This window comes from Myzus persicae, unplaced genomic scaffold (assembly GCF_001856785.1).
Source record: "Myzus persicae strain clone G006 unplaced genomic scaffold, MPER_G0061.0, whole genome shotgun sequence".
Taxonomy (NCBI): domain Eukaryota; kingdom Metazoa; phylum Arthropoda; class Insecta; order Hemiptera; family Aphididae; genus Myzus; species Myzus persicae.
Window position 1 is genome coordinate 13,711 of NW_019101686.1, and position 22,715 is coordinate 36,425.

A 22,715-nucleotide genomic window follows, 5' to 3' on the forward strand; every position below is an offset into this window, starting at 1 on the left:
TGTTTTGTACGATTTTTTATTATTATTATTATATTTAATTATAACTTGCATTTTAAACGCTGATTATAGTTTATTGATTAAAATGTATAATATATAATATATATATAAATCATAAACTATTAAAATACAAAACTTAATTAAAATCAAATACAAAATGTTTAATAATTTAATTGAGAAAAATTATACATAATATGTTTCTATATAAAAAAAAAATACATAAATTAAGATTACATTGGAGTGATAAAACCCACAGAAAATAAGTTTAATCGCACATGTCTGTCTCTTCGGTTTCTTCTTCCTCTATGTATTCCTCGTCGACCGATGCCTCCTGTAATACCAGATAACAATGGACATATTAGTAAATAGGTACTAAAGTGTATTTATATTTATTTATTTATTAATATTTATATTTTATATGTATTTATAAATACTTCTTGATATGGACAATAGTGACAACAAGTGGTTCCTAATCTTATGTGATAAAGTATCTTGTAAAAAAAAAATAATATTAATAAACTTATAGACCGAACTGTACCTGATACTGTTGGTATTCGGAGATCAAATCGTTCATGTTGGATTCAGCTTCGGTGAATTCCATTTCGTCCATACCTTCGCCAGTGTACCAATGCAAGAAAGCCTTCCTTCTGAACATGGCCGAAAACTGTTCAGATATGCGCTTAAACAGCTCTTGGATGGCCGTGGTGTTTCCGATGAACGTGGAGCTCATCTTGAGGCCGCATGGCGGGATGTCACAAACGGCCGTTTTCACGTTGTTTGGGATCCAATCGACAAAGTAGCTCGAGTTCTTGTTCTGCACGTTCAACATTTGCTCATCCACCTCTTTCATGGACATGCGGCCCCTGCAAGTTGAAAATGCAGAAAATCTTAACTAGAGAAAGGATTATGGTCGTGTGCGACAACACCAATTTACCGATCTATCGCTATATATTACTATATATATTACTATATTAGACCATACTATTAATATGTTTTATGTGCGTATGCATTTGTGCTTCAGAAAGACTCCACTTGGGTGGGTTCTTGCGAATATATGATTTATAATCGAAGAATTTAAGACGTACTTTCGTCTAATGACAGAAAAATTGATTTAATTTAAATAATAAGTATGAATACGATTTATTATTGTCTACAGTTTCACCTAGGGCCAATAATTAAAGTAGGACAGGTAATCTATTAACTTTAATTAAAAATATACTTTGTTATGAGTGAGGGGGCCGTAATGGGGACTTAACAGAGGACTTGTGCATTTGTGTATGTTAGTTTTACACTTTCACAAAAATAGCAGAGTTAAAAACAAATTCATTTTATGTAGTTTTTAAGGGTTGAGACAATGTTAGATGATTATGAAAGACCTAAAAAAACCTACTTGGCTATTATAATCAAAGGTGTACCTCCTGAAACTATCCTCAACAAAAAAAAACGGATTTTTGAATATTTTTTTCAATCGATATTATAGAGACTTGAGCCCAACCCACGCCCAAAATATAACATTTGTAATATTTGCAACCACGAGTAGGTTTGTCACCTAACCTAACCTACCATTAGGGTTATCGTATAATATTTAATACATAGGACGTAGGTCGTATAGGTGCTGAGTACATGCACGCCAATACTAACCTGAATATGGCGGCGACAGTGAGGTAGCGGCCGTGTCGTGGGTCGCAGGCGACCATCATGTTCTTGGCGTCGAACATTTGCTGAGTGAGCTCGGGCACGCTCATGGCCCGATAAGACTGGCTGCCACGGGCAGTGAGTGGCGCGAATCCCGGCATGAAGAAGTGGAGCCGGGGGAACGGGACCATGTTGACCGCCAGCTTGCGGAGGTCGGCATTCAGCTGACCGGGGAACCGGAGGCAAGTGGTCACGCCGGACATGGTCAGCGACACTAGATGGTTGAGGTCGCCGTACGTCGGGTTGGTCAGCTTCAGAGTCCGGAAGCATATGTCGTACAGAGCCTCGTTGTCGATCAGGTACGACTCGTCAGTGTTCTCCACCAGCTGGTGCACGGACAGCGTCGCGTTGTAAGGCTCCACGACCGTGTCCGACACCTTCGGTGATGGCATCACCGAATATGTGTTCATTATCCGGTCGGGGTACTCCTCGCGGATCTTCGATATCAGAAGTGTGCCCAGACCGGAACCGGTTCCACCGCCTAGCGAGTGCGCCAACTGGAATCCCTGCAGAGGCGCGTGACCGTTAATATCGTTATTATTACTATTATTGTTTATCGTTTTAAGTTAATGGCAACGTTTCAGGAAAATATCGTTAGGAAGAGTATGCTCACGAACTGCACCCTCCCGACAAATTTCGGGTAAATTAAAAAATAATACTTTCAGAGTTCCGTGAAAGCGTATTAAATGTAACTGTAGGTGTAAAACGTAAACGTAACCATCGCTTGTAGTTAGGTATATAATGTGTTGAAATGGTAATTATTGTATGAAGGTTGCTCACAAAAGTCTAACCGTCTAAAAAACCTTTGATATTATAATATTAACCGAAGTATTTAATTTCCGTCACGGTCTCATGACATAATATTTATAAATGAAAAATATTATAAGAATCATAAAAATGCAATAGAAGTAGCTGTTAACTAAATAGAATATACCGATGGAGTTTATATCTCGGTGAATTTACAATCAATAAACGCAACTAATAAATGTGCAAGGCCAGTATTAAAAAGTAAATTATATACTATGTTATATTGCTATTTATATTCTACATTCTCAAAGTTTCGGATTCGTTTGTACAAATACAACGTCTTTATCGAACATTTAAGATAGATATATCTTTATAAAATTTACAAGATATTGATGTTATGCATAACGAAACAATATATAAACGCGGGAGACCGTCGCAAGGTAACTTGTGTTAAATATAGTATATAATAATATGTATAATTATAATATTTCATATACGATATATGATATACCTATAAAGTAATATTTTAATATATGTTTGGATGATTTCCAAACGTTGGTCCCCGTCGCGTCGTGTAGCATCTACCAATCTATGTACAATATACATAATTTATATGTTTATATTGTTAACGATTTTTAGGTATGCTTGTAACTTATAACATCATCATAAATATGTAATTCTCGCACAAATAAATCAGAAAATAAAAATTTGATTTTGTCGTTGCGGGTTGTATATTATACACGCGAAATAAAATGGATGCTACTCTAGTGAATTTTGAATAAGACAATATTTATGTTTAGTCGTAGAATGTATACATGTAGTAAATATCATACTAAGTAGTTCTAGTTGAAAAATATTTTCAAAACTGTTTTATATACCTGCAGACAGTCGCAGTTCTCGCTCTCTTTGCGCACCACGTCCAACACGGCGTCCACGAGTTCCGCACCCTCCGTGTAATGGCCCTTAGCCCAGTTGTTTCCGGCGCCTGACTGACCGAACACGAAATTGTCCGGCCGGAAGAGCGCGCCGTAAGGTCCGGACCGGATGGACTCCATGGTACCGGGTTCCAGGTCGAGTAAGACGGCTCGCGGCACATATTTTCCACCTTCCGAACGATTGGCAGCTAGAAAGTCCAGCAAAATGTGAATCACAAGTCATCGGAAGTTGTGTTTATGTTGTGATTTACAACATTTAGTAAATAATAAAATGTGTAATAATAATGTGATGTATATTAGGCGTACTGGTTAATCGTGGTGTACGAAGTAATTCGTGGGTTACATAAGTCGTCTAAATGAGTGTTTACGAGTAGGTACTCGACAAAATTTTTTTTATTCAAAAAACCAAATTAAAAAATGTTTTTGAAAATATCTTTTGGCTTAATATGCTTGACTGTACTTGTACGCCTGTGTATAATATATAGTTTATCGACTTTTTGCAATAATTTTTGTAACATTTAATATCTAATATTATTGACTTATTACCGCAGGTCAAATAAATATTGTTCTGATTAGTCGGCATAGTCGACATAAACATATCATTTTTTATAATTAGAATTTCTGCAGTTACTTTATTGATTATAGGTATTATGCATATAAACTAAAATAATTATAATTAATTAAATAATAGTAGCCGAGTAGATAACTATAAGTACGTATTCACCATTCAGTATTCGCCTAATCATCGATATAAATATACTATACATAAATATTATATTATAAGTATTTTATTGTTTTGTACGTTTAAAAATACACGATCACAAAAACAGTTGATTAACAGGCAAACATCCGTTTTCAATGACGACCTTTAATAGTGTCGATTGTATCTTATATTCGTATATAGTATCAGTATGAGTATTCATCTTCAATAAAACGAATCACTATAGGTATTTGACTTAACCGGAGGGGAAGTAATGCCAACAGCAGTTCTCCCTCCAGTTCTCGATACCATACAACAACAAAAAAGGAATCTGACTTAATGGCTGCTTTTATTTGATAGGTTGTGATAGGTTGGTATGACAAAAAAAATGAATTAAATTAAAATGAATAATTAAATTGATCAGCTTACAAAATGCGATAAACATTATTTATTTATACACTGCAGTATTGCATTTAAATATTATTATTTATCATTATTATTGACATTACAGAAGTGCATAAAATACGTAGTAATTTGCAAACGTGTTTGTGCGATGGTTGATGAAAATATAAATAGGAAAAGACGAGTTGCAGTGAAAAATTATACTAACCGCATTAGCTGAATAATATTTTTAAAAAATGTTTCCATTCTAAGTACTATACCTACGGCATAATATAGATAATTAGAACTAAGAAGTACGTAATAATAATCGCAGGTACGTGTAAAAATATATATTCGTATAATGTGCCTACAGTTTACTGTGTACACTTATCTCTATTTTACATTGTTCTCGCCTCTCGGCTACACGCGCACAAGTTTAAAATTATAAATCGAAAAATAACACGAAACTAGCAGTTCTATAGCCAAACCGCAGACAGACTGCGTCGCATCCATTTTGTTCTCTTTGTCTACCATCAAACATTCACACACGTGTATTATGTAATAACATTGGTTTTATAGCTAAGTAATATTATCATTGATTTCGGAAATATGTTTTTAGTACCTACAATTTTGTCTCAATAAATATTTATATGTATATGACAGTACATTTTTGTATAATTGTATCAGATCTACATTCTATACTATCGTATCTATTACAATGAATACAAACATAACTCTGGCCGGTGTGAAATTTTTTTGGTATGTAGGTACTTAATATTGATCTGTATTTCGTTATACAGTTAGAGTTGGGTCTTATATGGATTTCGTTAGTTCACGGTTTGATGTTTTTGAGTATAGGCATTCGATAGTTTATTATAAGCGATATATGTATAGCTTATTCAATAAAAAATACACATTTTTCGATCAATTTTAGTAAACTACATTCAAATTTTGATATGGAATAGGTAGCAGGTAGCCGGTAAGTACTAATTATATGCATATAGGCTATATAGTGCTACATTGCTATACGATACACGCACCACAGCTACAATATTGTTAATCGTTATAAACATTAAATATTATAGCATAATCTACCGGTAGAACCGTGTATTTTGACTTTATTCTCTACCTGTACGGCTATACGTACCTATAAAATCAAGGCTTTTGCTGTAGTATGCGATAGTCTATAATATGAGTTAATTTTGCAGGTTTATACATTATGTAATATTTTAAGCACATCCGGAATTTGGATTATTAAGACATTTAATAAACTAATAATAGTGTATACAAGTGCCTAGTGGTAGGTTTTTAAAGAAATAATCAAACTATATACCTACTCATTACTCGATATCTTTTCGTATTTGCACGTGCAGGTCTTATGTATAGACAACACATTTTCATAGACTACTCACTTAACAAAATTAAAACGAGAAAAATGCATTTTCGGAAAATTATGAATTATCTAGGTATCTAATGAATATTGTTGTCATCAGATCATCGTAGCGATGTTCGCTGAATAATGTTTAATAAAACAATTTAAATGATTTAGACACAAAAATCGAACAGCTGATAATCTGTTCTCTTTTCGAATTTATTTCATCAAAGTACCTGGATAATCAGTGCCGAGTTTACGAAATTTCGAGATTGTAATGAATTTACTGCAGCAGTATATTCATATTTTATGGAAACCGCTATGAATGCGTATTATTTCCGGGCCTTCGTCGGCGGGCCGATCGAGGAGAGTTTTAATGGATTTCTGAGCTTGTTATATTATAATGAACACCTACCTAAACATTAACATTATTACAAGGTATAGTATAGGTATATGTTCGACAGAACATACCATGGGCGATCGCCAAAACACGGACGGTACAGCACGCTTGGTATATACAGGGCGTTTAATGGAGACATCGTGTAGAAGAAGTCTCAGCCATTAATTTCAAACCGTTTATGATGCACCCGCGCTGTGTTCATATTATATTTATATGTTAATATATTATTATGGACGCGGTGGGTACTCGGTGCTCGATGTCACGATCCTCCCGCATCGTTCTCCGGCTATAAACGCGGTAGTAATAATCATTGACCGCCGTCGTAAATATTATACAATATTATATTAATTGTGGTGCACGTATAATACATACTATAATACTGTATATAGACTCTGTGCGTTAATGTGTGTGGCCGTTGTATATAATATTATGTGTAGTGCATGATACGCGACGAAATAACAATTATCGTCGATTGGCCTCGTCGTTGAATAACCCCGACGACCGGGCGATAATAATAAATACGTACGTCCTATACTCGTTTATTACATGCGATATTGCACACATGAGGCTACGCACAAAATATCATATAATATTATGTTCCGTGATGTCTTTATAATGTGCGTTAACGTCTGTGTAGGTTAAGATATAAAATATGTCGTAGAGCGCCTTACCAGACCCTTCGTTGTAGTAAACGTTAATGCGTTCCAGCTGCAGATCGGACGTGCCCTTGTAGAATCCCGTGTAGTCGATTCCGTGCTCTTCGGATATGACTTGCCAGAACTGTAAGAAAAAAAACACACGCACACGATCATTAGTACTTCGTATATTGACACTCGTACGATACAGTATTATATATCATTGTGTATCGGTATGTACCCATCGTCTTGCCGAAAAAATATTATCAAATCCCATAAAATATGTAATATGTATAATACCTATGTTCTAATTAACTCTATATTATCCTAGTAAAAGAAAAAGTTGAAAATCGTGTATTCGCATTATTAATTATAATTATGATGATACAGTACATGGGTTCTATCAAACACCGCAAACAGTAAAAAAACACACTTTTCTCAAAACAGCGCGTCCAGAATTGACCAGAAAACCAATTATTTTCGGACAATAAATTTGTGTCTAGAGGGCCAATTCGATTTTAAAATGTTATATTTTTATTGTTTTCATAACATTTCATTATACATAAAACAAAATGTGTTTGTGGCACTGCACGCCTCATAAACGAAAAATACTACATACCAAATACCTATCTAATATAATACATTATGTACAGACACGAATTCGAATCAGCGCATTAAGACTGTAATTTTGTGTTAATGGTTTGTAAAATTATATTTTTAGTACATACCTACCCTCGGTAAAAAAAACCCAAAATCATATACCATATACGTAAACTACAACGCACTATATTATATGTGTTATTAAGGAGGTTATTCTACATTAATCGTTATTTAATATTCGCGCTATACCATCATATTATACGCACCAACGCACCTGCACATTGTATTAAAATCTTTTGTATAGAAGACCAAAGACAGAGTTTAACGCGTGTGTCATTGTACTACAATAATCGTATTGGCGATTCGACATTTCTGAAGTCTGACAATAAATGTAGGAGGTCGGACACTTCACGGTGAAATCAAATTCGCAGCGTAAAAAATATATAAAGTCGGATTTTCAGCATCTCGCAGCTAGATATATAACAACTAAATGTTATAATGACGACGTTTCGAGGGCTAAAAATCGCTCCTACCGTATAATATATATTATTATTATTATGTAGAGGAAAGTTCGTAGTATACCGTTTACCGTCAACCGCGGAAACCGGTTCCGATTCCCACGGACGACGACCACCCCCTTCAGAGATGACTTTAAGCGCCCGTTAAACGACTTTTTAATAACACCCGTTTCCGGATTATACCACTATACCAGCTATAAACATAATAAGCTAACCGTCGCGGCACGACGTAATTTAGTGTGATTTCGGCGGAATGGATTCGCCGTCACTGAAAGGACTAATGCGAGAAATGAGTATAGACCGTAGGTACCTATATACAGTATTTTATTATTATTGTTGTTGTTGCTAATATATATATATTTTTTTGTTTTTCGTTTTACGAATAACAGCAGAGAAATCATTATACATAATAATATGCCACGTGACTAAGCTAGAGATGAGTGTGTCTAAAATCATTTCAATTACATACATAGGTATTAGGTGTACGCATAGAGTGTGATTCACCACTTACAACACTCATCGCCATTACCGTTTTTTTATACAAAGAAACGTCTTCGGCTATACAGTGACCATTAGAGTAATAATATTTTTTATCAAATTTTAAACTTTAATAAACTTTTAATACATTATCATCAAAGTCTTAACGACAATAAACAAAAATCGAACATTTAAGCAATACAAATCATAAGTCAGTGACATCGATATTGTGTTATTAATTTTGGCCTTAAAGTGGTATGTAAGGAAAACGAGTATAATTAAATTAAAAATTAAAAATAATACCTATTTGGTTACGTATATTTTTACAGGTCAAAAATGAATACCTGCAGTGGAATTTACTCGTTTTATTTCCTCGAAAAGTAATAATTGTACCGGTAGATTCACAATCGCTCCGATATTCACATATAGATACCAGCAATTTTTGGGCGAAAATCACTGAATCTGAACCCGACCGCGGCCGTAGACACCGGACCGTGATAAAATAATAACGTACGGTGGCGTCTCCGGGATACGCAGCGTTGACTGCGCGAGTCTAACTATAATTATTATTAATTCCGACGGCGTATAGTAAGTAAATTAATAAATAACACACGTGCGCACCACGCCAAACAGGTATTTATTTATAATTTACAAGGGCTTAACCCTTTAATATACGAGAATTTAGGTTTATTTCAACGAATTAAGGTATCTCTGCCTATAGTTGTAAAAAATTAATACTTTGCAATAAGGAAAATGTTATAAAAACAACACAGCCAACAGGTATATCTCCCAAACGTTGGGAATACATAAACAAGTGTAATTAACAACAATAAAACATACAATTGGGGCCATTTGATAAATAATTAGCAAATATATTGTTGATATTATTGAGTGTATCATCGTTATAGTATCCGAGGTGATCCGATTTTTCGATAAACACAATTTTGTGGAAAACTACTCACTATTCCTATACCGTTTTTCATCAAAGCGAAAACTGTTAATCGACAACTAACAACAACTTAAACATTTTTCATTTCATAATCGGAATTCGAATTAACACCTTTCTATAAACATTTTGACTTGTGGAAATATAAAATATTACGAATTGGTACCTATTGGCTATTGGCTATTATAGGTACATACATAGTTTTTTTTTAAATAAATGGCAACAGTTTGGATGAATGAAATAACATGGCTAAAGATATCATGGAAAAATCGTAATTCATTACTTCACTCATTTTAACATCATCAATTCATCATTATTGGAAAATTTGCTGAATTTTCTGAATGCTTGTTTTGATTCTGACATTTAAAGTATACATGCAGATATGTTAAAATTGTTATTGAAAAACCTAAAAACTCCAATGATAAAAAGTTGTACCTAGCATAAAATGTTATAATCTTCAAATTATAATATAATAAACACAGTTTTACTTTCAAAAACGTTAAATTTGACTGAAAATAGACGTCGGCTGCTATATATCGGTCATGACCAGGGTGTATCCTGTACTCTTATTTCCTATTACCTTTGAATTGTGTGGGTGATGGTGTTGGTAAGTCAGATTGTCAGGCTGTCAAAATATATATTTAAATATTATTTTCAACTCAATAACGAGGCCAAGTGTACTTTGATAATTTTTCGATACACCTTCATTTAAGACATGTCAGGCATGCGACCAATTTAACGGATCACTCTGTACATATTATTGTAATACATATACACAGTCCGACACACAGGCCACTATATATATAGGTAATATTATATACAATAACAGAGGTGTTTCGTGCAGTGTTTTTGACGCGTGCAGTTTCGTGGTATAATTTGTGCACATATTTTCATAGTTGTTATTCAATTTGTGCGTTGTGCGGAAATTCGACTTCACATGCAAAAACACTATTATACGGGCTGGGGCGATTGTGTGTGCGACGTACAAGGCACGCGTAGAGTATGAGTATTATTATTATTTTTGTTATTTGCAGGAAAAAAAAAACGTAAACGTTTCGGCGACTCTTATAATGATATGATTTTTTTTTTAACGATCTACCTAAACCCGACTGCCGCCGCCGCCATCGTTTTGACAGAACTGCATTTATTCGTTTACATACACACGATGATGACCTGCGTGCGCTAAACGAGTCTAACATTAACATTAAATTAATAAATGTGTATAGGTGGTACACCCGGAGACACCTATATAAGCTACATATAGATTATAATATATGCGTCGTTTGCCGGTAAACGAATAATGGTTATAACGGCTAAATTGGACATTTTTATTTTTTTAATGCATTTTATAAATCGTATTTTTTTTTTACTTTCGTACAACGGTTTTGCGGATATTCGAAGCCGGTTTAAATTGTTTACGATTGAAATCGATGATCATACATATTCTACAATAATATAATTTTTGTCGTTGTCAGCTGTACCCATATGTGTATGGAAAAACACTAAAAAGTAACTATGCATAATTCGAACATCTGATGACAGTTTCAGTCTTCAGACGATAATAATATTATTTATGAGCATTTTTATGTTAAATTTATACCCGTTTAATTTGTAAGCTATATTATAGTATATTTCGCTATACTTAGTATATAAACTTACGTATCTATTTACAATTTTAGATAGACAGATAGCAATAATCTTTTATGATAAGAATAAGTATTACAAAATACATAATATAGTTTCAAAATTTAACTTACTAAAATATTCAACGATTTCACATTTTTACACTTTATTCATATTTCAATTTTAGGGTCTGGTGGCTATATATGAAACCAACCTCGAATGTATAATAATACACACCACAGTATTTATATTATATAAACTGTTTTGTGTACACAAAAAAATAATGACACACTTTACCCGACAGATATTTTTGTTTATAAATTTTATACATACCACAGGGCACGGACATGTAGGTATTTATTATTTACGACCACTCAAAGAAAGGCATTTAGAATAATATATTATATTGTTATTTTTTTTATTATTATTATTATTTTAGAGCAATATACTTTAATATGGTACCTATTTATTATGAACCGTTTAAGTGCGGTTTTATATGGAACTGACGAGGTGCCCTATAAGTTTCAAATACCAGACCCGAGACCGTTTGAATTTATTTAATTTTGACGAAGTGTAGATTTGAGTACCACATACTTTAATATAGTGGAACTCATAAAAACTGAAAAAACCATGACATGTTTACATATACATTACATGCTTCGCCTTTATATAATAACACTATAGCGTATAATGCCCAGGAAATTGAAAAACAAATCATTTTAAGGGATTGGCCGTGTAGAACTTATAAGTGACAAGTGTTGTATTATAAAGTGTAAGCACTGTCGCACTATTATATTATTATCATATTAGTCATCGGCTACATACGCAGACATACTTAAAAACTAAAAAGGTAGGTATACATTTTTTAGTGTGTTTTATATACATTCCGATTAGTTGTTCGCACTAATGATACGCGTGGCGACATAGAATAGGTCTGGAAAAAAAAATAAAAACGGATAAGATTTACACAGTTATAAGCTATACATTAAAGCGTAGGTGCTCGGTGAACGATTTTTTCGAAAATCTACGATAACCACACTTGCAAGACGACGTAGGTACATATGCTATTTACTTACAAGTATTAATAACTATATGAGAATAAGTGGCAATGCCTACAGTGAATATGTGTGTCGTGTGTGTATGCGATAAGTATATCGTGACACGATAAGAGTGTATACAATTTATTTCTATACGTTCGTTTTTCACTGCCAATCGCACGAGCACAGACATTTTTTCTATACCTACCCAATGACACATATTATATACACCTCCTAATTGTTTTTCATCGGTCGAAGAGGGCTAATAAATTGTTTAAAAAAAAACCTTTCTCCACTACTACAGAAATTTAAAACATTTACTTAAGTATACCTACCTATAAACATGAAAATACCCGTTTTAAAAAAAATTGTTTACTAGTTTGGCCACGGGAATTAGTAATTCCAAATACTGCGGCAGCGACGATAACGCGACGGTCACTCGACTGTTGTCGCATCATAATCTCACTAAGGAAATGATGACGAATCAATATAATCAATAATTCGATAACGTGCGCACATAATATCATGTACATGGTATTTGGTATATTATATAGACAGCTTCAGTTGTCCCGCGCAGGAATTTATATTTGTGTTATCCACCACGTGCAGCTCGGCGTAGGTGTGCGTATCCTGTGTCAGTTTTGATAGTATTCTCCGATGCGCGTAGATTTATGTAAACGAGAGTTGGAAATGCAAACTCAGTTATCGTTTGCAGTGTACACTGTACAGTTTATTGTATAAATATATATGACACGGTTTGCCGGTTTATTGTAACGACTAACGGATTAGAACCGAAGCGTGTACAATTATAAAAATGTTTTTAAAAAAAAAACACTCGTCGACTTATTATTTTTTTAATAACAGCGAATGTACATATATATATATATATATATATACTATTTTATATTTGAAAGTAACCGGACCGTCGACGCAGCATCAGTGACGCGCAAAAAATTAAAAATTCAAATTGCCCGCAAACTGCAAAGACCGCAGCAGAATCGGTAATAAAAAAAAAAATAACGCATTTAAGTAAACGCACTCGTTGTACATACGACTCCATAATTTACCAGGCATTATATTATGTTACGCGTATACACTAGACAGCAGTATTCGCTACGTGTACAATTATACATATATTATTACCGACATCAGAGGATAAGATCGGGTTTTGGACGCTACGAGATGGAAAACGTACGCGTATAATAAGCGCCAACAAGTGGTTACTGTAAATCGTACGGTTTACATATTTTTTCTTCTAAATATTATACCGCGGTTAACGACGTAGCGACAAACGTGCGCGTGGGAGGCTATAAAAAAATTTCGCACCGGTATGTTACGTATAATAATCAGTGACGGCTATATAATAATCATAAATCAGCTACAGAGCCACAGAGAGTATATAGGTCTAGTACTGCTGGCCTATAAGCCTACATAGTATATACCTATACATATTATGTACCTCTTTAATTATCACAATATTAACAACTGTACAAAATTGTAATTTATGACAAAATTATATGCCTTACAAATGTATATAGGTGCCTAATATCGTTCCAAAAATAAATAAATAAATATTCTTTTTTTTAATCGTTTCAGAAACCACAATGTCTTATATAATAAATTAATATTGGAAAAATATTATTCTCAGACACTCAACTTAATAGTAATTGATATTCACTGACTTGTATCCTGCATCAACAAATATAGAGACTCGACATAATATGATGAGTTAGTATTTCAACTTAAGTTGAGACATGTCATACGATCAAGTAGATCAACAATGACCAACACCAGTTTTTGACTTTTTGTATAATATATTATAATTATGATCTACCGTTTAAGTCTGCAAATGTAAAACAAAAATCCTGAACAATTAATAATTGTCTGTATATATATGATTGCAATGGGGGTTATAAAACGTTTACGATTACAAAATATTAAAACAATAATAGTTCGATTTAAAATAATCGAATATGTTCATTTCATTATGACTTAATGAATTATTATCGATAGGTACATGACCCTATAGAATAGCCTAACAGACCGAAATTTGTCAAATATCTTAATATTATTGTTCATGTGATTGATCGAATTTTTAAATTTATTATACTGTAATTCAATGTAACGATTTCGATTTCTAAAAAATGTATGTACTTGACTATACTATAGGTATACTCGTAGTATTGAGCCTTCATAAAATCTAATAGGTATTGAAACTATTAAAGAGACACATTTTTTTACGACCGATATGAAACTGATCTCTGGACCGAGTCGGTAAAACATAACATTGTATTAGGTAAAAGTAAAATAGTTTATAGGTACTTGAAACAGTTTAAACGTTGTATCTGGCGCTGAAGGAATAGCTGCCGATGGCGTGGACGCGTTTAATGTTTAAAACGTATGATAGCACAATGTACTGTAATAACTTTATAATAATATTACGCGTTCGAACCCGTGCAGTGTAACAATTAGGAGGAGATCTACGTGCGTGCCGTGTGTGGCGGCGGAAGTGTCTCTTGGTCCTTTTTGAGATGTAAAAATAAAATAATTGGCAGCGGCGACGACGACGAGTCACATATAATTATATCCACCCTGCATATAGGTTCTGTGATGCACTCGCGTTCCAGAGGAAAGACCAAAAATAAACATTCCAGGGGACTCGTCTGGAACGCTGTCAGGAAAGGCTTTTCGTGTGTGTGCACGCAATGTTTATTTTGGTTCTTTTGACGCACTCCAGACCGACCTGGTCTGACGATGGATTTGTGTGAGTGTAATGTGTATATAATATTATTAAAAATGTATATACTTATACGTCGTCGCACTCGGAAACTGTGGGACGATTTATCTTTTCGACGCACGCGGTCGGTATTTTTTTTCTCTAAACTCTACTTAGGTCTCAATAATAGTCTTTCGCCAACACGCATTTACCGTCCAGCACGGCGAGGTGTTATTTATACAATAATATGTTGCTCGAGCTACGGTGAAAATCTGCCGTCGGTTGAAATAAACTACGTCCCTGTGATGATGTACTTTTTGCTGTTGTCTATATACCATATATACGAAGACTGAAGAGTGAAGATATCTTTAATCTTCGTGGTATATAATATATATCGCTACTAATGTACCATAGAATTCCAGAAATAACTCTTGCACACCAGATTGAACACAACATTTCTTGAGACCCGGAATCCGCACCCCAAGGGCCCGGTTGTCAGCAAAATATGGATTGAATTTCATTTTTAAAGCAAGCGCACACAAACAAATCGAACCAATTAAAGTTTAAAAAAAATGTAATTATAAAATAGGCGCCTACCTAATTATTATCCTCTTTAAGGTAAATATTACTGAAATATTAGCTAGCCACTGTATAGCTGGAGTTGAATCGGTTATCCATAACAATTTAAAGATCTATGGTGCCGGTGAGTAGTGGTTTTGATGATTTGCCGCAATGCACCGCGTTAATAATACAAAACTGCACAATGTAACAACTACTCTTCGCCCTTCGGTCCGGAACGTTTTCTGATCAGATTTTTAGATTAGATCTTTCCGATCCAAGCACAGTGTACACTGCGTGCGGTACATGCGATTATAATATAAATTACAATAATAATATATACACTCTGCTGTGAATCCCGAGAAAGTAGACACTAGACATATAATATACAATAATTACGGTCGTTGTACTCGTCCGAGGCTCTCGAACAGGCGTGTATTTATACTATTTATAGAAGTACACTTTTTATACTTCTAAAATAGGTCTACGAATCGGTAGCAAACGCATTGTGAGTCCGAGTCGTTTAGAGCTTTCGTAGTAAAAAGTCCCAACAAAATGTGTTCAACATATATATGTAATTATATAATAACTTGTTTTGAAACTAAAGTTTTGAATTTTTCTTACATTAGTAAACTTATAAAGTACAAATAATTTGTCGACATTTCCCCATTTTAAAATACTGTGCATTACACGAAATAATAATATATAAGTATGTTTTTACGATTATAGACTAGATAATGGTATACCTAATTAAGACTTATTTTCATGTATTATTATTATTATCTTTAATTATTTTAGGCAAGTTATAAATATTTTAGTATATCATTATCTAATATTGTACTCATTTCGCTGTCGTTCATTATAATTTGTAAATTTAATTTTCTCTGTACGAATTTATAATAAATGCCCGAGTTTCAATCACCATTTTGTTTGTTTTTATATTATATATAATTGTTTGTTGAAATGCATTGTAAATTATAAAATATTGTAAAATGTGGTCAATTTTTAATTAATTTGAACTTGAATTTTGTATTTTTATTATTTGAGAATAATTATATTATTTCTATGCGAAACCGTTTGAACGTGGTTTATGATTTTTTTAAGCTTTACATACTTTGTTATGCATTTCGATGAATTATTTTAGATTTAAAATTATAGTAGTTGATATTATTTATGTGCATCATAGAAAAAAAATATGCTAAAGATGTTGACGCCGTCGCGGTCACCGCGGTAATATTGTAGTCGTATTTCGTGACGGTAAAATAATAATAATCAGCTATATATTATATGATGATGATGAAAAAAAAATGCTCATTGAAATGACACACGACTACACGAGTACATTACATGATGTACAAAATGCATATTACCGCAAATCACGACATAATCACTGACTGTAGCCCATACTGTATATAGCTATACCTATAATATATATATATAATTATATATATATGTATTATATATAATATATTATTATTATGTTATGTATAAATCAGCAATAATGCAGCTGTTGCAGCGTTGGCGCGTTACAGTATCTATACACAATCAGAATATTATACGATTCCAAACGTAACAATATTATCATATCGATAATTGGTTGTGAATCGTTTTCAAGAGCGTATGTGAGTAATAAATAACAATATTATATTATATATAGAAGAGTTATGAATGATAACTTATCGTAGTATTATGAGAATATAAGATTTTATAAGAAAAAAAATTATAATATACAAAATAGAAAATAACAATCGATTACTGTTCACCTCGACAAAGACTGTGTTTCCTGTTCGCAATAATCATCGTGAGTGTCCCGTGGAGATACGAACAAACTTATTTTTTTCCCATTATAACTAACCTATTTTAATGTAAACTGTCAATCAGATGATTTTTGTGAAAACCGTGATGTATATCTAAATCAGAATTCGAACTAGTATTTGCCGATAGGTATGGTCTAAAAATAAAATAAAATAGATTTAATATTGAATCATTAAGTATATTTGGACAATTTTTACAAATTATATAAAGCACTGAGCGTGCTTGGTGAATCACGCCTCGTAATATAATAACTATATTTATGAATTATATTGTAGAAAACGATAGAAGACTACGAGCAACACATTGGAGCGCAATACTGTGTAATAAGTAATAACTAACTAATAACATTGTGTGCATTGTGTTTATTTGTGCAAGTACATCATATACAAAGTAGTATAGGTACACATACCTACACAATGCGCGCGGTGCAGCGTATTATCATAAAACCGCGGACGGCGTGCAGCACTATATAGGTACCTGTTGTGTACAGCGGCGATTGTAGGTATGTATTCGATTTTTTTTTTTAAATTGAAAAAAAACGAATTTGTTCTTTTCGGCTTTTAACGAGTATCTACCTATGTTCGCGTATTGGACCGCACCGGGGCGATACGACGCCGTGTGTAACAATAATCAAATACCCGGGCATATACAATACACTTGCACATTCACCGCCGTACTTATAATATATAAATATATATATATTTAACGTACATAATGTGCGTGTGAGTGTTATAATAACGACGACGACGACGGACGAAGACGCGCGACGACGTAGGTACGTCATAATATTAATATCATCGTGAAATACGTGAGCAGAACGTTGAACTTATCTCCTCGCCGAGCGGCGATGCGTTCACAGAGTATAGGTACCTCTCCTGTATAATATTATATGATGGGTACCTATATGCACTGTGTTTATACGCGTAGTATTATAATGCGTGTACCGAGTCTGCTCCGATCGGAGACTATTGTGCTCGATATAATAATATAAAATAAAGTATATAATATATTACATGGGAGCGTGGTATTGTTAGAAATAATATTCTACCGATTTGTCAGGGTCTTTTCGTCCTGCACTGCTGCTGCTGCTGCTGCTGCTGCTTCTTCTTCTTCTTCTCCATCGTCTACAGCACCGTCGTGCATACAATGACGATATTATATATATAGTGTGTGTGTGTGTGTGTGTGTGTGTGTGTGTGTGTGTGTGTGTGTGTGTGTGTGTGTGTGTGTGTGTGTGTGTGTGTGTGCGTGAATCGCCGACGCCGTAAACAAAATAATAATAATAATATATATAATATAAAAAATATTATATATTGTATGCGTCGCGTAACGGTAAAATTGCGAATATGCAATTTATTTATTTTTATATATTTTTTTTTCAGTTCGACCGTCGCGCGTCGCCGTTTGTCGTCGCGAAGAATATATTATTATTTTAAATCATTCCGAAAAACGGGGTCGGCGGAATAATGTATACAATATATTTTATGCATTGGTATAGGCCGGCAAGTCGAGGAAGAACAACAAATATTTATATGCTCTCGCTGCAATCACAATAGGCCGCTGCACCCGCGAAGACGACTTCTATGACGCTGACGCTGCACCGCGAAACGCGATTGTAATATTAACATTAACCGTATAATAATAATAATCACAACACCGATATTATAAATTATAATACATTATATAGATGATGCAGGACCGGTTTCTGTTCGAATTCCGGAAATCCAGATCACGCGTGTCCGAAAAGGTGCAATTATTCCCAGTGAACTTTTATTACTTTTCCCGGCGCCCTATATATTATAATTTATAATATATATGTAATATATATGTATACACTTCAGAGTCTTCTCGTCGTTATGTTATGATATATATATATACATATAAAATAAACATATATTATATGTTCAATAATATGTAGGTACATAGAATCTTCGAGCGCGTGCTGTAGTTATATATACATAGGTATATATTATAATAATATATTGTATAGATTTCTGCTGCGGTCGTCGTTAAAAAATTAAGTCTGTAAGTATACGCGTGCGCCACGCCACGAAGATCTGTCGGAAATGTATTACAATAATATAATAATTTACAAAGAGAATAAAACAAAAAACTCGGCTCTCCCCGAACACGACGACGTTGATGCAAACCACGCCGTGCGCAATATGTATAATATATAATATTTAATATACTTACTATACTGCATATACAATCATTTCGATCGAATTTTCACGCAAAACCTAACCGCCTCGGATCACGACTACGATGCCGTTTGTTATACTTATAATATACAGATACCTACATAGATTGTGTTATGAATCGTTATATGATTGTTAAGGCTCGAAGTTTGTTGCATTGTTTTGGTTATTGGATACACCTGTATCTATTTTACTAGGTGAGCTATAAATTAATTTCACGACTTAACCGGATGAAAATATCAAAATGTTTTCACTTCATATTTTTGCTTGTTATATTACCTATTTAGACGTTCTTATAAATTAATAATTTCAAGCGCATATTATAACTGCATACGTTTTCCGACGTTTTAGGGCGTTGGTCGTAGGTACTTATACTGACTACTGTACAAGGTAGGTACTATCTATGAAGTTCAAGTTTTAATTGTAATGATAATATTTTATACGAATATTATACCGATGCGTGTGTGGACGTTATAATATAAATATTAGCCGACGGACCGTCGTGGCGCCGTCGTTATCTGTCTTACATTTATATATACAATACAGTATACTCAATACACACATATAATTATATGAACTACCTATAAAGTATAAACACAGTGTGACGAGACAGTGTTTTGTTTGCCGTACAGACAGGGCACACAAAGGTCGCGGTTTTGTGTACACCGACTGTTTCGAACGATCATGGGATAGGCGATAATAAATTATAAATAATATGAATTTGTGTATCAAACGCAAGGAGTGGAAACGTAAACGATCAAATATAATATAATATGTAGGTACTGCAGCAGGAATGTCGTCTTATCGCGTCCAATATTTACCTATATATAGTGACCAACGGCGATAGATTCCGGCAAACCGTGTTTATAAAATCGAACTACCTAAAACCGTAATATTATAAGCATAAAATTATAATGAGAATGAGCTTATAACTGCATCGTTTAAAAACGAATTAAGGCGCCGCCGTCGCCGTTTTAGTTTTATCGCTGTGGCTATTATTATATTATTATTTTATCTAAGAGTAGTGATATGTGAGTCAGACATGTATGACCATTATTTGCATACTACAATAGGTAAACAATTTATAATATGATAAGGTTTTGTTTGTATAAGATCATAAGCGCAAATAGGGGAAGTGGAGCTTTGGAGGCTTAAGTCCCCTCCCCGACAGTTATACAAACTCTCTAAATAAACGTTTAACAAAGAAATGAAAATACGAGCAACTCAAAAGTGTTAATAAGTGTATCGGCACTCAAGTGCCTTTATATGTGACTAGGCTCTAAGGTATTTGTGAGTCAGTAAATCTATGCCCATCCATTATTAGGTTCCACAGTACATAGTATACACTGTACATAATAAGATTATCTGATTATACCTATTTGTTTAAAATCAAACGCGCAAATAGAGGAAGTGAAGCTTTGGAAGTCCAAGGCTCCCCCAACATATACAAAAACTCTTAAAAAAAACGATTCAAAAAGAAATGAAAAATAAAAACAAAATATCAAAAGTATTAAAAAATCCATCGGCATTTAAGTTGCAATGAAAGAAATAACGAAAGAATAAAACATAAGACTGAACTAGAGGTGACATTTCGAAATGAATCGGTCCGGGCGACGAGTGATCATATAATATTTAACAATATTATTAAAGAAAGCTGTGCATTTAATTTATTATATTTTAATTTTAGTTTCATGTATACAAAAATGAATTTAATTTTGAAACTTATTTTATATTTTTGATATTTTAGTAATTGTTTACTTTTATGTAATATTTCCTTTTTTATTGCATTTTTAAAATTGTATATTCACTGCAGCTCTAATTGTAGGTTCATAGGTATGTTAATAATTATTATTATAAGATGAACAACATTGACCCAACGCGTTACAGAAGTCGTTTCTTTCGATGATTTCGACACGCAGAACCGGTAAATCATCGCTGAAACCGGATATTTTACTGCAAGGAAGCGTTGTGGGTATTAAAAGGGGAATATTGATTTGAAAAACTGTCTGTTTGAAAATGTATGTCGATTCAAAAACATACCTAGTCATGGGAAAAAAAAATAGGCGACTTGTGCGTAAAAAACAAAATTGAGTTTATTAGATACAAAATATTATTATATTATGTACTCTTTCGACGTGGAATATAGAGAACAAATATTATGTATTTTGTCCAAGCGGTCAAGAAATTGTGTTACTTACAAGGAAATAGGCAACACCTACTTCCAAAGAACAGCCGGACCGTCAAATTAGAAAAATACATTTTTTCACTGAAACAAGACGGCGATGTTTTTAAAATCTCCTCTTTTTCAAAACAAAAAAATAATATAGAAAGGATTCAAAAAAGTACCATATTTAAAAACATATACAATTTTTTTCAATGTGTATAAAAGAAAAGGTGATGATTACAAGTAATATAGGAAAACGACTTGGCTATTTCTATCTGTCCATAATCTAAATTTCAACGGTACATGTCTATACGACACGATGATAATTGCATAAAGAATAAGTTTCTATTGAAGTGTTAAAAACACGGTATCATTTAACATCATTTTTGAAAAAAATATATATATTCATTTTGATGTATATTGTTTTTTCAAGGGGCAATATACATTTCATGTCCCGAAGCAGAATATTTAGATAGGTGCATAAAAATCGAATTTCGAACGAATAGTCAATGTCAAGATGAGTGTAAAGTCGAAATTTATCTCTCTTTTAGTTTTCAAAAACTTTCGCGGTGACATCAAAATATGTATATTATACACGTTTACAGAGACGACGACGATAGAATAAGAGTTTAAGACTTACCTTGGCGCCAATCTGGTTTCCGCATTGTCCGGCTTGCAAGTGTACGATTTCCCTCATGTTGATAAAATGTGCTGTTCAAGTCGACAAACTTATTTGCAAATAGTGAAGACTGCGTATGTATTCGCTGCTGCTGCTGCTACTGCTAACTTCCTTTGGACTTCCGACGAGACGAGGAGTGCACCGAAGAATGGAGCCCTCAGACCGCGTAACGCTACTCCATCGGCCGGGCGCTTAGACGGTTTCCCCTACCACCGAGTGCGCGCGCGGCCTAAACTCCGTGGTAACACAATATAATATATTTTTTTGTATGTACAATGTACATAATATATATAATATATATACACCCATGAAACATATATACGGGGATATGGTGTGTACATATATAATATATTATGATGATAATAGAAATCGCTCGTTGTAAAGAATACAAGGAATCCATCCCTCCTTACCTCTATCATCGTATATATATATTTAATAAATACATATTGTATGTCTGCTGCAGTGATGCACCGTGCACGTGGCTTCTCATCCGCTTGATTTGCATAGGTACAATAGTAGTAC

The 22,715-nt window shown here is 33.6% G+C and overlaps 1 protein-coding gene across 1 annotated transcript; it reads right to left on the bottom strand.

The window, feature by feature from the left end:
* Positions 1–192: 192 nt before the first annotated feature.
* Positions 193–22,372, bottom strand: LOC111030124 (tubulin beta chain-like). The gene is made up of 6 exons (XM_022309483.1): positions 22,155–22,372; positions 6,899–7,007; positions 3,318–3,562; positions 1,639–2,198; positions 536–860; positions 193–328 (listed from the first exon to the last, which is right to left on the bottom strand). The coding sequence occupies exons 1-6, from the start codon at positions 22,209–22,211 to the stop codon at positions 263–265; spliced, it is 1,362 nt and encodes a 453-aa protein (XP_022165175.1). The 5' UTR covers positions 22,212–22,372; the 3' UTR covers positions 193–262.
* Positions 22,373–22,715: the final 343 nt, after the last annotated feature.

What these genes read in the sequence shown, in the direction of transcription:
- LOC111030124 (XM_022309483.1), bottom strand. Translation starts at nt 22,211, where the DNA reads ATGAGGGAAATCGTACACTTGCAAGCCGGACAATGCGGAAACCAGATT. An exon ending in GAAACCAGATTGGCGCCAAG is followed by an intron (nt 7,008 to 22,154) that starts GTAAGTCTTAAA and finishes TTTTTCTTACAG; the next exon opens with TTCTGGCAAGTCATATCCGA. An exon ending in CCGAATACCAACAGTATCAG is followed by an intron (nt 329 to 535) that starts GTACAGTTCGGT and finishes CTGGTATTACAG; the next exon opens with GAGGCATCGGTCGACGAGGA.